We start from the raw sequence: 14,693 nt of genomic DNA on the forward strand, positions 1-14,693 counted from the left end.
AGTAAAGATGCTATTCCAGGGCAAATGTCAGACCAGTAAACTATGGAAGTGAAGGCTTATCTATCCTTGAAAATCTCCAGGGTTCCATGTACTGACCAGGCGATGACATCCTCATAGTATTTCACACATTCCAGCCCCCCTACGTTGGCAACGAGTGACCCCCCCCCCCCCCCCCCCCCGACCCCAGTACTGCTGAGATCGGCTGTCCAACTTCAGCCTGAACTAAAGTCGACAAACCTGTTACCATGATCTTCACACTCGAGGACACAAACAGTTTCTGTCTTCAGTTTGAGCTCTGAAAATAATGAAATGTGACAAGTCAACACATGATCATCCCTTTTAATACCTACATTTCTTCACTTCTAGTGCTGACTGCCCATTCTGACTTAAATCCTTGCACTCCGCACCTTTTCGAATTCAGGAACGTGAGAAGCTCAGACAGTCTTTAGTACAAGCTATACAGGGAGAGGGTTCGGGCACCACGGTGCCCCCTCCTGGCAGGGCAAGACGATGTTCTGATTTGAGCTGATGGGTGGAAAGTCTCGAGGAAATGATTTAGCCCCGCAGGATTAGAGGTGACCCCAGCAAACTGCCCCCCCCCCCCCCCCCCCCCCCTTTCCCCTCAGAGTCACCGGAACACAAGCAGACCGCTTGTCACAGTGCGTTTTCCTCAGAGTCGAGCACACTGCGGCGGCACTTCGACACAAACAAAGTAGCACATGCCACACACACAGCCCCAAACGATGCTGCGTCTGAAAAGGTCCCTCAGAGGAGTCAGTACAACAGATCTGTTGTTTTAAGTGAAGTTTTGTCAGTATACAATGGTGAAAGACAAGCATTTCTAGAAAATTGCTACGCTTGAAGGACAGAGCCAGAGTAACAATACTGTTACTATGTCATTCTTTTTTTCGGGCGTAACGGTGGCGTGATGAGATGAACTTTTGGAATGCAGCAATTCACGCTGCTTGTCATGTGAAGGGAAATAACCAATGAGTCACACAGATTTTTTCCTTACCTCAGATTGTAAAGAAAAACAGTTGGGGTTTGCACTGATGGGAATCCATTATTCTTCTGAATGCTTTGGTTGCAATACGCCTTTCATTTTCCTGGCCTTTTAGTATCCTGCATCTGTACCGCACACACCTCAAAATTCAGTACATCCTATCAAAAGATGAGCCTTCATCTTTTTGTCCCCATATGTTGGATAATGGCACAATGGAGCAGTAATACCCCTTGATTAGCATGCCGTCTTGATCTAATGCAAGTATGTGGACTTGGGCTGAAAATAAGTGAGTGGGTGCTCTTTGTATATATTTGTGGCTCATATTTAACAATGTTTCAACTTTTTTAGATGGTGTGGTGAGATGGAGAGTGGTGAGAATGAGTACATGGTTCATGCCTTGGATTGCTTAAAATTAGGAATGATGCCACAGTGTGTGATTTTAACACAAACCCATGGATCAGCTTCTACATGTAGGCTTATAAATGTATGTAATATTGTTAGTCTATTGACAGTCCTTACGTTCAGGATTGTGATTCTGTGGGTGAAGAGGTTTTGGTCGCTGTCAGTAACGTGCCTGTGGACAAAACATAGTGTTCAGTTCATGTCATCATCCATTTTGAAAGAGAAACTGACCTATATATTGCAAAGTTCAGAATGGAATTATCTTTATAGCATTCCCACAGCACAATAACATGTATGTCACTTTTAGGGGGTTAACAAAAAGAAAATCCATCTTTTTATTAAACAGAGATCACAGATTCAAGACTTTATACTCGTTTTAGGATTCAATTGGCAATAGCCTCACTAGCTTGTAATGCCTTGTGTTTTATTGATTTCAAGGTCCACCCCCCTGCACTTCTGCTTTGGGATTCATTGTTGTACAAACACTGTATAGACATTACAGAAATGTCTTTCCCAGAGTAAAGATAACATACAGCTCATCTCCTGTGGTGAGGACATGCTGTGTTGAATTCCCCAACTCCTATAATACTCTCAACAGTATTATTTTCAAATCTGACCAGCTTCCCTTCCCTCCCCCTTCCATGCATGCTATTCCAATAACAGAACTGATGTTGCGGTTAATTTGACAATTTTGAGTTATAAATGTGTCTTGAGCGTATGAATTGTTTGTCACTTTGCTCAAAATAGAGCAGTATAGGTGAGACTTGTAAAGGGTTTACTACCCTCTACAGGTCCTACTCTTCAAGAATTTATGCGTTCTTGCCTATAATTGTTAAACTGGAAAATAAATGCCTCTGCAAGCCCCTTGATGCGATTAAGGCCCGACAAAAGTCACATTGAGTGCTCGCCTGCTGTTGGGACTCGTCATGTGAAATTCTCTTCCATATTGTGACCGCTCCAAGTGCATTCTTCCGAGTCATTCATTCTGTGGCCCATTAGCCACAGCTAATGCTAACGACACGTTTTTGAGTATTAATCTGAGTTTTCACCTAGAATAACAGTCGGGGGGTAATCCGCTGACTCACTGACTCGCTGCTTAATCTCACAAGCCTCGTGTCCCTCCGCCCGCCATGTGTAGGCTATATGCAGTTGGGTTGAACGTGTGGTCAGCTCGTGTGTGTGTGTGTGTGTGTGAGTGTGTGTGTGTGTGAGTGTACATGAGACGGTAACCTGGCATTACTGCAAAGTGGTGGCAGAGTGCATAGTACCCCATGTTGCTTTGACCCCCCCACTACGTGCGCACAGCAGCAGCCCTAATCAAAGCCACTCCATAAATACTGTTAGCTGGGTCATGTGCTGGAAGCCAGGATTAAGAGCAGGAGGGCACAGGCCGCTAGATCCAGCTTAGGCTCGCTCGCTCTCTCGCTCTCTCGCTCTCTCGCTCTCTATTCTCTCTCTCTCTCTCTCTCTCTCTCTCTCTCTCTCTCTCTCTCTCTCTCTCTCTCTCTCTCTCTCTCTCTCTCTCTCTCTCTCTCTCTCTCTCTCTCTCTCTCTCTCTCTCTCTCTCTCTCTCTCTCTCTCTCATCCTTAACCACACGTGGGGACACAGCCATACAAGGACACATACGTCCCTAATATGTGCACACACAGACAGAGACACACACACACACACACACACACACACACCCTCAAATATGCACACGCAGAGTTGAGCTGACGGAAACAAACACACACAGATGCGTTCTTGCCCTTACTCTGAAAAACAACCACAGTTAATGGAGCAGCTCATATTTTTTTCCCCTACAAACACAAAATATTAGAGCATATTTAAACACCATTAATCATGCTACTACCTCTCCTTTCACACTGAGTCCCATGTGCTGTTTGTGCTGCTTTTTAACAGTCGGTAATGCCGGCACCCACGTTGCCCCAGTAACACACTTTTAATACAGTATGCCCTGCCAACACAGTAGATTACCACTCTCAACAGTGGAGAAAGAGAGAGAAAAGGAAAGTTCTGATAGTCTTGGCACTGCTTTGTGCACCGAGCGCCAAACAATTCTTCGTCTCCACACCTTCTTCGTCTTCACGCCTAGGATGAGGAGGAGAAACAGGAGAGGAAGGTAGGGAACGAAAGGAGGAGGAGGAAGTAGAGGAGTGAAGGGGACTTGTTTTGCTATCGGGCACCTATGCTGACTCGTGTGAGAGAACTGGAACCATCCGGCCATAGCTGGGTAAGGGAGGAGGGGGAGAGAGGAGAGAAAAATAGAGGGAGGGTCAAGGTAAGATGACTCCCACTCTCGGCAACATGGGGACAGTTGACAGAAAGAGAAGAATACCCGACTACAAGCCTAAAAAGCCACACTAATTGGTAGGTACGGATCCCAATTGTTTGGTTAGTCATATGATGTGAAGGCTAAGCTTATTGGCAAAAGCTGACCCCCTACTATCGACAATTATGTTTGGTTCCCCATGCTTCCTTGAGTCTGATTTTGATTGGTCAATTAGGCTCCCCGTTGTGTGCTGGGTTTATTCTCAGAGGTGACTAATATTTTCTGCCAGTCTATGAGTATTATTTAAGCACTGCATCCTTTGTGTGACTGCTATTTTTGCTTTAGTGTTTTTTTATGCATTGTTTGTGTGTGTATGTGTGTGTGTGTGTGTGTGTGTGTGTGGTGGTGGGGGAATTATGTTTGGCTTAGTTTTGGTTTGCGGGCCATGCTTGGATGTTTCTAGAGGATAGTTTTAAAACCCCAGGTTATTACTATATTTATAGTAATATGATGGGTTTATATTTCTGCTAAGTGCTCAGTTGACTGTTATTATATATTTCTAAAGTGTTTGGTGTTGCATATCATAATTATTGTTCATGGGTGTCCTTTTTGTCCTTTTTGGACATTTGAGAATCCACCTCAGACAAAAACGGATGTTAGGGTTGTATGTGTCTGTCTCAGTTACTTAAAACAGTTGTACAGCCACACAGATGGGGAGGAGTTGCCTCAGTCACTTTTACCATTTCGGGGGGGAGTCAATCCCTCGCCCAGTCTCCACTGAAACCAGAGAGAGTTGACCTTAAAAGAGTATTTAAACATAAGGCTTACTCAACACCAAAAGCCCGAGGGGGGCTCGATTGTTTGTTGTTGTAACGCGGCCTGCCTTGGTGTAGCTAAAGACTGGGATACTTGAATAGTCTATGGACAGACTGCCATTTCTCCTTTTTTGTCATCACCATACTGGATTGGAGACACTCAGTGCTGTACAATACATTTTGCTCTGACAGTTATTCTAGTGCTAAGTAGGCTTGGCAACTGAACAGTTACGCCACCTCTTGTCATTGCCAGTTAAAAGGAGGCTATGGTACGCAGGCTATTAAATGTTTAACTGAAATAGTGCCTTTAAGGCAGGTATAATTTTATTTGTAGCCAAGTATCTGATTATTACAATATTATTATTATTATTTTTTTTCAGTAAACAAAACGCCTCTGGCTTCTTTGGTGAATATGGTTGCACCTGCCAAAAGGATGATCAGACATCCAGAATTCAAAATGGTTATGGTGAGACTTGAAAGTAAAATGATAAGGTCGGTATTAGCAAAACTTCATCCTTAGCAATTGTTTTGTGGGAGACGACTTTTTGTGTGTGTGTGTGTGTGCTTTGACTTTTGTTTCCCTCAAATATGCTCCTGAAGAATTTGACTTGTAGATGGAAGTCATTGTAATGAACAGTTTAAGGCTATTTTACTCCAGTGTTAACAAACCTGAGTGTAAGCAGACTTTTTACAGACTCACATTACATTTAAAATTAATAAAACCATCCTGCTTGCATAACAACCTCAATGGACTACAAAGTGAAAAGAAATCATAAATCCAGCTATGAAAACAAAGCCAGGTAAAAGGCGACTTTGGGCCTATTGAAGTGAGAGACACGTTTCAGTGCTGCCTTATGGGATTGGTGATGCTGAGAGAGGCGATGGGATGGAGGAGATCTTTCCGATCACTCATCCCTACCAGTGTAAATCAGCCCATACAAAAAAGTGCAGTGAAAACTATTGATCGAGCGACAGGCACACATGAATTTTTAACAGATTGCCTGCTTGTAACGCCGTTCAGAGGCGATCTGAAGGATTACCCAAGTTACTTGCTTCTTGACAACCTGACTTAGTGCTGCAATGCAGAACCACAGCAGAGGAGAGAGAAACTAGAATGAGTGAGAGGATTTATGGAAATGTGTGTGTGCATGTGTGTGTATTGGTAGGCTTTGAAGACAGTGCTGAGAGAGACAGGCTCTTTGCAGTCATGCACACTGTTGTTGTCATTCTTAAGGGACCCCCTCCTGCCTGCGGAGGCTGACTGATCTCAAGAGTGTGTGTGTGTGTGTGTGTGTGTGTGTGTGTGTGTGTGTGTGTGTGTGTGTATCAGGGTTCTAGGAGACAGCGCCTCCCTGCTGCGAAGCACAGAGTCGGAGGAAGCAGGTGCAGCTGACGCACATAGGCTTTTGAGCAGGCAGGGCCAGTTGAGGGACAGAGAGGGAAAGAATGAGTGAGTGAGAGAGAGAAAACAGAGGAGAAAGCCACAGGAACTCAACAAACACAAGATCCGACCTTTGTACAATACCGCACAATTTAATTTATTGCCCCTTTTCTAGTCCTCATGCTCTGAGCAGCATGTGAGAAAGAGGGGTGCTTGGGAACAGCCTGAACTACCCCAGTGGCACCAGAGACTGCATGAGCTTCTATGGTGTACGTGAGTAATGAGTGTTACTAAGTATGGGTTTAAACTAAGTTAAGGAGTGCAAAGATTGTGCTGAGCTCAAGCAAGAAACTGGGTGACTCCAGTGTGAGGCAGGTAGTTTGTGGTTAAGCCAAATGTGTGCTAAATTTTCTAAAAATGTGAGCATTAAGGTGATTTGACTGTCTTGTATTTTGATGTATGTGAAAATGTTAAACGTCTTGCATCATAACTATTTATGAAAGGTCCTGCAATCGGGGTTTAGATCTCTTTCCCAAGAGCCTAAATTATCTGTGTCTTTCCATATTTCTGATAGACCAGCTCAGATCAGTGTGCAGGACGTGACTAGAGCAATGAGGGGAAAGCAAGTGCTCTGAATGCCCTTGATCTGTCTGCATGCCTTTCTCTAGCTGTAAAACACATCCACACATGGGTACACCTCCTCTCCTTCTCACCCCCCCCCCCTCCTTGGTTATCCTCCTCCACAGTCATTGGCTGCCTCCCCTCCATCTGTCCATCCTCCCTGCACACAGACAGCCAGTCAGCGGTTCACCCTGGCCCCTCCAACATTCGTCATTGGCTGCCGTGTGCTGTGATGCAGATGCGGATGCTTTCCTTTAAGAGGCAGTCTAGACTGAGCTGGATGTGCTGCTCTCTCTCTCTCTCTCTCTCTCTCTCTCTCTCTCGCTCTCTCTCTCTCCCTCTCTCTCTCTCGCTCTCTCTCTCTCTCACTCTCTCTCCTGCAACACCGCCACAACCTGCTGATTCCTCTGACTATCACTGAGCCTCTCTTGCACCTTCCCTCCTCTTCTCCCTCACTCCTCCTCTCTGCCTCCATCAGTTGCTCTCTCTCTCGCTCCCTCTCTCTCTGCTCATCGTCTCGCTTCCAGTCAATCACATGCTCACCCACATTTTATTGCCGTGTCCATCTTTCGCTTTTTCAACCTACCATTTTCCTCTGTCTGTGTTTCTCCCTCATACAGTCAGTTTATCTCTGGCATTCATTCATCTCTCCACCACCTTCTCTCCCACCTTCCACTGATGTGAGGAGGCATGCGTGGCATGAAGGTGAGTAGAGTCGATTGTCAAGCTGTTTCTCAGTGTCTAGGTCTGTCTGCTTGCCTGCCTGTCTGTCTCATTTTTTTGTCCTACCATTCTCTCTCTCTCTTTTAACTTGGCAAGCCATCTGGCAGATGCGTGCAGCCTGTGTCCTTGGAGGTACGGAGTGCAGTTGTGTATGCTTCAGGTGTAACAATTAGCCAGTACTGGTAGGATGCCTAGTGAGTCATCATCTGACGCTGCATGTATGTTCTAGTTTTGGTCCTTGCAGCATGTCGGGAGGGGGGGATTAGTGTGTGGATAGTGCAGCCGCGTGTCAATGCAGACTGTTGCTCGTGACACAGTGTTTTGCACCAGCTGTGGCTGTGGTGCAGTGGCATCTCAGGCAGATTAATAAGCATTGTACAGAAACGGCAGCAAACAATTACATAGACGGAAGTGATCATTGTGAACAGCTTGCGTAAGGGTTTCTTTTCCGAGTTTGGCACAGTGCACAGCTCGTGTTCCCAAAGGTTGATGATGTAAAATATTCTGCCCAGGTAGTGCTGTAGTTGGGTAGTTGACGTAAGGTCAAACAGCAAAAGAGAAGAAATAAATGCCTTTTTAGTTAATTGCCAAAAACATGCATTGTTGCATCAAATGAAGTTGTATCTGGCACCATTTAATTCCAAGTTTTCTCCACATTTATTGAACTATTTCCCTTTCTCACACCTTGAATTTGTCCTTTTGTGGGACATCATGATGTAATAGTTCATCACAGTAAACATAAAGCCTTAATTTGGTTTTGTCATAGTTTCTGTTTGATTATTATTTCATTGTGCTCGAATTGAGTGTTTTCAAATCAGTGCGTGCATTAGGTTACTTTCTGCTTACTGTCAGTCACCTGACACCCACAGGAGGATATGGAAGTCTCCTGTAAATAATCCCTCAAAAACCTTACAAACATTACATGCCATATTCATGGCTTGTTAGCTGGGACAGCAGTTCATTTCAGGCAAGGTTTGAAACCGGAAAGTTTAAAAATGCCAAAAAATGAGTGAAGGTTAAAAAATCAAATTACATACAGCATGCATTGAAAAATGACTGGATGTAGACAGTAGTAAATGGGCTATAACTCCAAGTGACACTGGTTTCTCCTTTAAGGTAAAAGGTCAGTAGTGGAAAGCAAACAGAGATATGCAAAAAGCAAATATCTTTGGCAGATCTCATTTTGTCTTGAGACTAACCTTGCTATGGATAAAAAATGAAGGAAAACAGAAAGATAAACTTTGTCCAGGTTGTGTAAGATTTTATGCAACATATTTGTAAATAGATTTTCTCTATCTCATCTCATGAAAAGGCCACAGTTCTTATGAGGTTCTACTTTCCAAGGATTAAACTCTCAGCAGTTACAAGCTCCTAATGAATTCATTAATTGGAGCAAGATAAGCACTTCCAAGCCACACAGCTTGACCATGCAGCCTGGAGACGGTCAGGACTCCTCTAAGACATTGAAGGTCAAGTAGTCTGTCCAATGGCTCTGCATCCTTTGATCATGACTGATTTTTGTGTGGTCTGTGCAGTAGAAAAGGCTTGTTCATTACAACCATCTCAATTCCATCCAGTATTTATGAAGACATTGTTCGTATTAACATTTCAAGTTAAACATCTAGATGTGTCTCATGTAATTACACCTTTCAGAGAATTGTATTTGCCAATATTTTGAAATCATAATGGCCTTTGCATAGATCCTTGCGGGATACCAAGATTACAACAGGAGAGTCTAGAGCCATTTAAGCTACAGCAGAACCATATATTATTATACGCTATTAAACCCTATATTTTCTGCTAACAGTTAGAGGAAACTTTTATTGAACCCAAAACTCCATAGATTATTAGGGTGAAGGTTAAAATGGGTATCTGCCTCATTTTAAGTTCTCATTAGCACTTGCTAAGCATTTTATTGAATTTCCATCTAGATTCCTTTTCCTCCCCCCCCATCGTCGTCACATAATTTATTTCTCTTTCGGTAGGGAATACATTTCAGCTTTCTGCATTATTCCTTCAGTGAGATTTGACCACTGGCATTTAGGCTGATGAAGTTGCAACATGCTTTCACATCTTTTGTTGGGGGACAATATTCCTATGAGAATGGAACAGCACTCATCCTTTTTGACAAGTGCAGTATGCGCCCATGGCAGGACTGCACAGTGAGGGAGGTAAGGAGGGTTTTTTTTTTTTAAAATACTGGCATCTGGTCTGTGGTCTATAGGCTCTGAGGTAGCCATTTTGGATGTTACTGAATATATTTCTTGTTGACTATGTAATCCTGTAACCCTGAAAGGCTATTGCAGCTGAAACTGAATTGGTTTTTAATATTAAAGCTTTGTCTAACTGTGACAGAACTGTGACAAACTGATTTTTTTTCAAACTGTCGCAGTGAGGAAGTGTTTGAATCCCTGTCAGGGGAAGACTGACCAAGATACCACTAAACTACTCTAATGTACAAGTGTAAGCCCTATAATAGTTTTTATGTGCACAGCTGAGAGTGGTGGTATGTGAACTTTGTGTTCATGTGGTACAGTAGGACGAGGTCTTCAGAATGGTCCTGGTGTCAGCTGCAGCTGTCATGTTGAGTTTGCCCCTTTGGAAAAGCACAGACCTGATTAAAAAGGTCTGGTGCTTGTGCGTACGCCCACACTGTCTCATTCACTCACTCTCAGTTTTCCTCTCTTCCCTCTCACACTTTCACACACACTTGAAGTACACAGTACTGTACAGTCTGTTTTCTCCGGTGACGTGTTTGACAGTTGCACCTACTGTTTCCTGTGTGGCATCTCTGGTTCTGCCCAGTGGAGGGCCGTGTTTGACCGTGTGGTCTTCATGTGGTGCTGCTGTTCTCCAGATGAAATATTGACACAGGCTATTCCTTCAAAGCATAGGCCTACTTCTGCCAATGCATAAACTGTAAATAATCTTTATTTAGATAGCACTTTTAGAAAGTGGGTAGAAGTGGTCTACAAACAATAAAACGTTAAATGGTGGCATATAAGAATAAAACAGACAAATACCTGTATGAATAGATGTGTAAAATCAATTAATAGTCAGTGATTTAAATGATAACAAATTGTTTTTGTTTTCTTCATTTCAAAGGCTTACTTGGCAAAAGCATACAAGTGGCCACTTATTGGTGCGGACCTTATAAGATGGCATTTTGATGTTGTTTCTGACACAACACTGTGCTTTTAAGAGGCTGCTATTTGTGACATAATAGAGTGGGGGTGTCAAGTGAAATTTATGAAGGGGACTTCTTACCTAGGTGTGTAACTTGATTAACTTTTAGTTGCAAATACTGTGATGGACATGACTTCATGACTTGGATGTGAGGCCGGTGTAGTCAGTAGGGAGACCGTCTTTCAACCAGAGAATCCAGGTTCAAGTCCTCCAATACACTAAATCTCTAGCAGGTCCTGGGGCGCTATTCTGTTCCTGACCCTCGGGCAGGCGAAAAAATCATTTCCCTCCAGGGATCAATAAAGTATCGCTATATTTTTATTCAGTCTGTTTGAGATTTGCTACAGCCCAGCCTATGAGCCAACCTCTCTCTCTCTATATATATATATATATATATAAAAATGAACTGGTCTGGGATCTGTGTCGAGTTTTGTTGGGGAAAATGAAAGAACTGTCAGATTAGCCATTTTTCTTAGCTTTATGGCTAGAATAATCTTCTTTGCCTGGAAAGGTGACAGGCACTTGACTGCCCTCCAGAACTGAGGTGCTGGATCCTGTTCCTGCTGGATCTACTCTGACCTGATCCAGAGACAAATTATTTTCAGGCTCTCATTCGTGTGTTGTGGTTGAATCGCGGCTTGCAGCATAGAGGTTAGGAGTATGTGACCTCAACTGTTCCAGATGGATCTCCTCATCGGGAGGAGGGAGTTGTAACTGGCCCGAGGCTGTTTAGAAAGGAGCTGCCTGCCCCCACGTGACGGAGAGCGCACAGTCGGTTAATGCTCAGAGAATGTGTTAGTCTGGCCTCCAAGCTGTTTACATTTAATGCTTCTCCCATTAACAATAGGCTTAACCATTCGAGGAAAAGAAATGCGCAGCCATTAACCCAAATCAATTGACTTTGATAATGTGGCATAGGCAAAGAAAAAAAGGGAGAATTATTCCGCAATCGGGGGATTTGTCATTACACACTTGTGGATTAGAGTTTATTCGAGGGCTGCTAGGGCCACATCGTCGGTAGCCGTCCATTTTCAAAGCACGTTGTCGTTGCTGGTTACTGCGACATAAACAAGCCTTGTGGAACTTTCCAGGGACGAAGCAAGCTGTTTGTCTGTTGCTCTCTTCGATGCGATGTGATCAACTTTCCGACAGACGCACTCAGCAAATGCATCACTGGAGCCCTTTTCCAAGGAGAAGCCTCAACACAGCAGAATCACTATATCGCCTAACAAGTGCAGTTCTAATGAAATTACTTTTGTATTCTCAGAAATCCTGTTCTCACTTCAAGAAACCAGCATTTTTCTAACCGTTTTTTCAAATATCACAAGAGAATTAATAGAATTTACTATAGTGGTATTTTTCCCCTGCTGTATCAATAATGTACCCAGCCACAATCCCAAACAGAGTTTAGTGAACTCTTCCACCTCTAGCAGCAGTGTAGAAAACATCACTGCTGTTGTCCTTACTGCAATGCAGTTTAATCCCTGCACTGGTATTTTTTCTTTTTACCTCAGCAAAGCCTCCCACTTTGATTGAACTTGTACTCTAAAGCTAGTTTGTGTGTGTCGCCCAGTAAGTACCTTAGCAGTCATGCTGAGGGAAAGTGATAATAAGAGCCAAGATGAGAGAGGTAACTGCAATCACACTGTACCCTGCTATGCAAACATCCACCACGCTGTTGTCAATAAGACTGTGCTCTCTCTTGGTCAGCATTTATGGTTTAATAAGCATCTTTGACATCAGATTGATTAAACCATTTTCCAACATTACAATATGGTGATGTGAAACATTTAATATCCTTACTGCCCGGTGGAGGTTGGCTGGGTAATTTTGCCAGACACTATTAGCATCACGGTGGCAGACATGGCAGCGATGCTGGCTGAGATTTGTGCCAGTCTGATATGTAAGGGTGAATTGCGTTCCTGTCAGAGGCTATCTGGATGTGTGGCAAAGGCAAAACCTGTGAAACGAGAGCAGGTTTGGTGGAGACGTCAGCTGCCCCCCTGTTGTGTGAGGATAAGGTGTTAATAGACTACTCCAATGCTGGGGTGCATTGCTCACATCTCATTCTGGATACTGTGGGCTTTTTATAGCCCCAGCGCTGACAGCAAGCCTTCTGAACGGTCTGATTTGATTTCTTTGAAGTGCAGACTGTTGTTTCCTATTGTGGCTATCTGAGCTGTCCTCAGCGTTCCCTCTACAGTGCTCGCTCTCCGTTTCATCAAAGTCAGCCTGCATCGTCATCATCCTCTCTGAATACTTTGTTTTTTTGTTTTCTTTTTTTTGCCTCATCTAGTTCATCATCTCTGCTCACCTAATGTTCTCTCTCTATATCTCTCTGTCTCTATCTCTTTCTCTCTATCTCTCTCTCTCTATATCTATCTCTGTCTCCCATGTGCTCTCTAGTTCTCTTCCTGTTACACAGAAAATAGTAATCATGGTTTATGGTGCTAATCTGTTTCTGTGTCTCTTTTCTCTTATTTCTCTGGCAGGTGAAGGAGCGTGCAGACAGACTGTCTCGGCACTAAGCTATGGAATGCATCTTGAACCCGCCATCACTAGTCTCCAATCATTGGACTGAGCTCCAAACGCTTAGTTAGCAGCTGTGCTTCTCCCCTCGAACTCTTCACAACCAGGGGACGAAGAAAAGGAGCAAGCTTACGAATACAAGTCCTCCGCCAAACGCACAAAGCACCTACGTTTAGAGTACATAAGCTAGTTTTTTAAATTTGCTTTTCTCTTCGCCTGTGGATTTTTTTGGTGAGATTATATCAAGATGGATCTGGAGCCGTATCTGTGGATGGTCATTATTGGCTTCATCATTGCCTTCATCCTGGCGTTTTCAGTGGGAGCCAATGATGTGGCCAACTCCTTCGGCACAGCAGTGGGCTCTGGTGTGGTCACACTGCGGCAGGCCTGTATCCTGGCGTCTATCTTTGAGACACTGGGCTCGATGCTACTGGGGGCCAAGGTGGGCGAGACGATTCGGAAGGGCATCATAGACGTCACCCTGTACAACGAGACGGTGCCCGTGCTCATGGCAGGGGAGGTCAGCGCCATGGTTGGTAAGTTGGACTGAACTGCACAACAGATAGAGACATGCAGATGTAGCTGTTGTTAAAGTCACACTTTTAACTGCATGCCTGCTGAAGTACCTCTGCTCTTTGGCTTCATTCTCTAAAGGAATTGTTTTGAAAAATGTAAATTTGTACTCTTTTCAGCGTGTTTAATTTGCAAGGGTTGGTCTGGTAATTGGTGGGTAGAGGTGTTTGAGTTTTGTGTTGCAATAACAAGTTGTTTCTATTGCATGACATTCGAGAAAGAATTGTCAGCAGGGAAAATAATTGATGCAGGATAGATACAGGGTAAATGCATCAAGGGGAAATTTGGAATTACTACCGTAATTGTGAAGTGTTTGTGAAGTGACGTTTTCCTCCAGGTTTACATTTGCTTCTGACGTTGTTGTTGGGGAAATTAATAATATGTTTGTGTCATGAGTGAGGGCATTACAGTTTGTTAGAAAACTCAAAGTGTTATGGTTAACCATATCCAACCTGTTCAGACACTGTGGCCCAGACAAAACAGTTGCACAGACACTCAGGTTTTCTGCAGTCATCATAATGGCAGATTCTTATGTACTAGTCAGGTGCACAATGATTTTCTGCAGCTAAAACTGTAGATTCATGTTTTTCAGCTGCAGTGTACTATGAAGATCTGTGGCAGTGACTCGCTTGGCAACAGCGGAGACCAATTCATAATAGTAATAATAATGTGATGCCTTATTGATCCCCAAAGGGAAATTTCACTTGCCCCGTCCACAGGGAGGTCAGAGGTCAGGGTCAGCTGCAGAACAGCTCCTCTCAAGCTGATAGGGATTCAGTGTGTTGCTCAAGGACACTGCAGCAGACTTGCTGAGATAGGGACTTGAACCTGGGTCCTTTGATTGAAGGATGGGATAATGTTAGTTCATGGCCCATATGTACAAAGCCTTTAAGAATAGGTGTACTGCTCTTGGATTACCGGTGTTTGCATAAATTTAGAGGAAAACTGGTGTAAGATAAGAACTCCTGTTCCAAGATGCGATATTCATTAATCTGAGCCAGGGAAGGTTTTTCATCGGCACATTCTTTGATACAGAATTATGGTTTGTTTTAACTTCATGACTTTATTAGATAATATCAGGGAAATGTATTGTCTCTAATGGGTTGGTTTTGATATCTCTTTGATTTCTGTTTCACGGAAATGGCACAAAATGCTTGTTTGTCAAAGTCCAATTTGGGTCTGACAGA

General features: G+C 43.6%; 2 protein-coding genes across 5 annotated transcripts in view; both read left to right on the plus strand.

Moving 5' to 3' along the window:
- Positions 1-12,900, plus strand: part of gc (GC vitamin D binding protein) — a 38,040-nt gene extending 25,140 nt beyond the window's left edge. The window contains exons 13-14 of the mRNA XM_071532659.1: positions 9,981-10,058; positions 12,897-12,900. Coding sequence (XP_071388760.1) covers positions 9,981-10,058; positions 12,897-12,900 — 82 coding nt within the window. The remainder of the gene's footprint in view (positions 1-9,980; positions 10,059-12,896) is intronic.
- The window catches only part of slc20a2 (solute carrier family 20 member 2), a 43,496-nt gene that overhangs the window by 8,849 nt on the left and 19,954 nt on the right, over positions 1-14,693 (plus strand). For 3 of the 4 annotated variants that reach the window (XM_071532666.1, XM_071532669.1, XM_071532667.1), the window contains exon 2: positions 12,897-13,469. In XM_071532666.1, coding sequence (XP_071388767.1) covers positions 13,181-13,469 — 289 coding nt within the window. In that variant the 5' untranslated portion in view covers positions 12,897-13,180. Of the gene's footprint in view, positions 1-7,155; positions 7,201-12,896; positions 13,470-14,693 lie in introns of those variants that run through there. The other variant, XM_071532668.1, reaches the window with a different exon arrangement.

This window comes from Centroberyx affinis, unplaced genomic scaffold (genome assembly GCF_046629955.1).
Source record: "Centroberyx affinis isolate AG114_WGS23_722 - 3 ecotype Tasmania unplaced genomic scaffold, CSIRO-AGI_Caff_v1 ptg002232l_1, whole genome shotgun sequence".
Taxonomy (NCBI): domain Eukaryota; kingdom Metazoa; phylum Chordata; class Actinopteri; order Beryciformes; family Berycidae; genus Centroberyx; species Centroberyx affinis.